The 4812-nt window shown below is 40.5% G+C and overlaps 1 protein-coding gene across 1 annotated transcript; it reads left to right on the top strand.

The window, feature by feature from the left end:
* Positions 1 to 302: 302 nt before the first annotated feature.
* LOC110330137 lies at positions 303 to 3579 on the top strand. Its single transcript, XM_021210096.1, has 4 exons — positions 303 to 432; positions 1405 to 1548; positions 2555 to 2677; positions 3284 to 3579. The coding sequence occupies exons 1-4, from the start codon at positions 331 to 333 to the stop codon at positions 3440 to 3442; spliced, it is 528 nt and encodes a 175-aa protein (XP_021065755.1). The 5' UTR covers positions 303 to 330; the 3' UTR covers positions 3443 to 3579.
* Positions 3580 to 4812: the final 1233 nt, after the last annotated feature.

Below are 4812 nucleotides of genomic sequence, written 5' to 3'. Positions count from 1 at the left end.
CTCCTTAGATTTTATGTATAGCAAGCAGGCTATGCCGTCATCATTTCAAGGACACTGAGAAATTAAAAATGATTCCCATTACCCTTCAGAACGACTGTTGAGAAAATTAGAAGACAAAGCCCCAACCTCCCTCTGGTACATCGTCTCTCTGCTCATTTTGGTTTCTTTACCCAAACACAGTATCCTTGTTGGTAGATCAGCAGCTGCAGTCTCAGGTGGCCGTGATTTCATCCTGTTACAAGGGGTGGGTTGTATCTACTCCTTAGTATTTAAGAGCCTTTCCGGTGAAGTGGGTGGCACACCTTATGGCCGAATTTCCCTATTGCTGAGATGGGACCTAAGAGATGGAAGCCCATGCCGGAAGAGACTTTAGCTTTTATTCATCGAGTTGCTTGTATGCAGATGAACCTCAGTGATGCTTACAAGTTCTTGGTTAGTAGAGCTCGTGGGCTACTATGAGGGTGGACTTTGTTCTGATCCGGGTGATGACACATTTGCTACCTTCATATCCTTGGGTATCTAACATTCGTATCTTCACATCTAACATTAGGTGAGAGAGTAGTTCAACGGTGAAGCATTGGTGATTTAGAATGATGACAGCAAACTACAAGCTACGAGATGGGGAATCGGTTCTTCACTTGGGTTCCCAAGCAATAGCCAATGGTAGCAGAATAAGCCCTTTTATAACTAAATGCAATTTCATAATCATGGTCAGCATGACAGGATTTGTATGATAAATCTGCTCTTAGCTTTTTAGTAAATGTGTGCTAGGCTTTTTTTTTTTTTTTTTCCTTTTTTGAGACAGGGTTTCTTTATATAGCCTTGGCTGTCCTGGAACTCACTCTGTAGAACAGTGCTGGCTTTGAACTCAGAGATCCTCCTGACTCTGCCTCCCGAGTGCTGGGATTAAAGTCCTAGCCTTCTAGTAATGCTTGTCTGTTTTTTAATGTATTTATTTTTTAATGTACATTGGTATTTTGCCTGCATGTATGTCTGTATGAAGATGACAGATTCTCCCTGGAACTGTTAGATGGTTGTAAGCTGCCATGTGGGTGCTTGGAATTGAACCAGTGTTCTTAACCACCGAACCATCTCTCTAGCCCCCTGTGGTAGGCTTCTGTCATGGATCTATACAGTCAGTGGATGAAACTGATAATGTTATCAGATCTGACCCATAGAAAATCCATACTGTAAAAAGATTAGGAACTTCTCTGAGGGGCTGCTCTTTGGGGCATCCTGAGTTCAGAAAGATAGAAACTTCTAAGGACAAGCAAGACACTCAGAACATCAAAGACTTCTTCTAGATGACCACTGAGACAGGAAACTCTTTTCCTGAGATTCTTACCTAAAATTTTAACTTCTGTTTTCCCTCTCCCTTCCCCCAAATCCTCACCTCTGTCCTAGGCTTGCTTGTATGACAATGACACGACAATAACTGGTTTTGGAGCATATTCTCGGGACAAGGCTTCAGTGAAATGGTTCTATGCCAAAAACATCCTGGGATACATCACCGAAAGAGGTAATAAGGTCTGCATTCCGGAAATTCAGGTGACTGTAATTCTACTTTAACAATTTCTGCTGGGACTTTTTCCTAAATCTAAAATATAGTTGCTTGCTACTTAAAGTTCCTAGTTAGGTTATTCGTGTTCTTTGTAACTGGACATGACTCAGTAGCTTCAAGGATGAAACATGTCCATTCAATACCTGTCGTCTGGCTTTTCTCAATGAGCCAGCCACACAAATCTCTGCATCTGCAGCAGCAGCAGCGTAGGTGAATGGTGGAACATTCAAGTTCATGACTCTTGCCTTGCCCAAGAAAGCTGATTGTGAGTAGGGCCAAGAAGCTGTGGTCTTAACAAACCCCTCAGATGGGCCTAATGCTCTGAAGAGCTTAGAAGCAGGGCTCTCGTGAATTCTCCCAGAGCTATTCTCCTTCCTTTTTCAGTTCACAGAAACTTTAGGTAGACCCTCAGGGACTCCTTATGGTTATCTTGTCAGTGTCTTGAACTCCACTGTTCTCACTGAGTGCTGGCACTCCAAGGAAACCGTGTGATCTTCAGCTAAGACTGTTGTATCCTAGCTCAGTGCACACCTTTAAGTCCCAGTACTCAGAAGGCAAACAAAGGAGGATCTCTCTGAGTTTGAGACCAGCCTAGTCTATAAAGCAAGCTCTTGGATAGCCAGGGCTACCCAAAGACTGTTGCATCCGTTCATCTGTAATGTCTTAGATGCATTTTTAAAATAAATTTAGGACATATCTGATACATAACAAAATCAAACCAACATTATAGAATTTCAAAACCAGTGGAATAATTACTAACCTGTACCCTTGTTATGTAGCAATGGAATTTGTCAAGGATCTTTTTAAGGTCCCGAGGCCCATATCAGTTAAACAAAATGACTGCAGGTGAGCCAGGTATCTGTCATTAAGACTCTCAGCTGACTCCACTATGCTATGCAAAGTTCAAAAGCCTTCATACCTACAAATCTATTCCTCATCTTACATAGAAATTACCTGAGATAGTAAGTTCACTGCCTGTTCATTTCCTAACAGAGGCCTGAAATAGACACCCAGGGATGCATCCAGTGTGCGATGGCTATTCTAAACATGGAAAACGAATTAACTGAGATTCTGCATGATCTGCAAGATGTGGCCTTAAGTGTTAAAGATAACCCTGTAAGTAGCTAACTGGTTCTAATATTCTCTGCGATTCATTCCTAATCGTTGGTGAACCCTCTGACTCAATGGGCCTTCTCTCTCTAAGCCCATTCATGTCAGGAAGTCAAAATGAAGAAAATGCTATAGCACAAACGTTCTCCATCTCAGTTAGACAATGCTCTCACCAAGAGGCACTAAGGAGATGTGAAGAGTTGAGCCTTATGAAGATCACTTGCATCTAAGTGTTTGAAAATGGGCTCTAGGTATCTAGTCAGTCTCCATAAATTGCAGGCAAACAGGACTAAAAATATGGCCAGTAGAACATGGTTCCTTAAAGTGATCTACACCTTTGATATTCTCCACCACTCTTTGCAAATGGGCGCTTATGGGTTCCTAGAGATTTTAAATGTCTTTGGTCTGTTCTCTGTGGGACCTTCAATATGCATATGAATCGCCTGGTCTCTTGGTACTTGTAGATGTTGATTTAGTAGGTCTGATAGAGATTGAAGATGCTTTTCCACTATGGTCTGGGCACAGCTGTTTCATGATCTAAGATCTGGGTCAACCACCTCTCTATGCAGATATGGTCTTTAATGAGACTCCCTTTCTATTTTATCTATGTAGACAATAACATTTACAAAAGAGTTGATAGCTGAACAGAGAAGGAATGAAGACCGTTTGGCATGGGAAATTGTTGAGCTGCAGAGGAAAGAAGAACTGGCTCGGAAGAAGGATGATAAAAATAAAAGGTCTGTGAAAGGTCGAAAGAAACCAAGGAGATGACCAAGTGATAGAGAGTAGGACAAACCTTTCTATTGCAGGCCCTAGATCAGCAAGTTAATGTCTTGTCATTTCCCCTTGCCTGAAGAATGCTTTTCTTTTCATCTTTCTAGTTTTCATTGATGAAAAATAAATCTGTTTTGCATTAGAGCTCACTAGTTAGCCAATGGCATCTTTTCTGTATATGTATGTCATTTGTTCACTTTCTATCACCCAGTCAGGTCAATGCCATGTAGGTTGTTGCATAAGGGACAAATGTGAAATAGCACAACAATTATAGAAACCAGGATAAAGGTTTCTAGAAAAGTTGAAAACAAAACTACCATGTTAGTGTGCAGTTCCACTGTGAGGTTATATATCTAAAGCATATGGAATAAGCATATCAAAGAGTTACATGCAATCCCATACTTAAGTACTATTTATAGCCGTCAACTATGCCATCAACCATGGTGTTAATCAGTTGATGAATGGGTGAATAAGTGTGGTATACATGCACATTGGACTATTTTCCACAAAACCTTATCATTGATGGCGTTATGTTAGGTAAACAGATAAGAAAGACACATGGCACATACGCTCACTCATCCCTGGAGGCCAAGTGAGTAGAGTACATAGAGATACAGACTACAACGGGCTCACTGGAGTTAGGGATACTCCAGAGTGCTCACAGTGAAAGGATGGACAGTGGGTACCAAAATACATTCAGAGGGGAGGAAGTGGCTCTCTTGTCCTAGGATAGTGGGAAAAAAAATCCCACAATTACACATTTTGAAATAACTAGAGAAGACGAGTTTAAAGGGCCCTAACATGAAAATGATAGTATTTGAGGAGACAGAAATACTAATTACCACCAGGTGGTGGTGGTGGTGGCTCACACCTAAATCCCAGCACTCCAGGCAAAGGCTGGTAAATCTCTTAAGTTTAAGGCCAGTGTGGTCTACAGAGTGATTTTTCAGGCCATCCAGGACTATTCCAAGAAACTCTTGTCTCAGCAACACCAAACAAACACCAAATACTGGTTACCCTGTTTTAGCAATTACATATTATATTAAATATATCAAAATACTATGTTATGTACCTTATGGGTGAGTGAAACTGTTATATGATAATGAAAATGTTATATGATAATTAAAATTAAAATTCAGTTCAATGTACAGTACCCAGTATCCTGAAAAAAAAATGTCAGTTAAAAGCATGTATAACTTTCTTTAAAAGGATGCCAAATTACAGAATCCTGCTTTTTTTTTTTTTTTTTTTTTTTTTTGCCAGTTTTCAATCCTGAGGCAAGTTCCACTCTTCAGATCCACCCAGAAAACATTACTATGTTTAATAAGTTCACCTGTCTTTCTCTACCTACAGTTTCAGAGGCTGAG

Source organism: Mus pahari, chromosome 12 (assembly GCF_900095145.1).
Source record: "Mus pahari chromosome 12, PAHARI_EIJ_v1.1, whole genome shotgun sequence".
Lineage (NCBI taxonomy): Eukaryota > Metazoa > Chordata > Mammalia > Rodentia > Muridae > Mus > Mus pahari.
Note: the sequence above shows the minus strand (reverse complement) of the source record. Positions and strands in the feature narration are given on the sequence as shown.

What these genes read in the sequence shown, in the direction of transcription:
- LOC110330137 (XM_021210096.1), top strand. Translation starts at nt 331, where the DNA reads ATGGGACCTAAGAGATGGAAGCCCATGCCGGAAGAGACTTTAGCTTTT. An exon ending in TCTGCATTCCGGAAATTCAG is followed by an intron (nt 1,549 to 2,554) that starts GTGACTGTAATT and finishes ATTTCCTAACAG; the next exon opens with AGGCCTGAAATAGACACCCA. An exon ending in TAAGTGTTAAAGATAACCCT is followed by an intron (nt 2,678 to 3,283) that starts GTAAGTAGCTAA and finishes TTATCTATGTAG; the next exon opens with ACAATAACATTTACAAAAGA.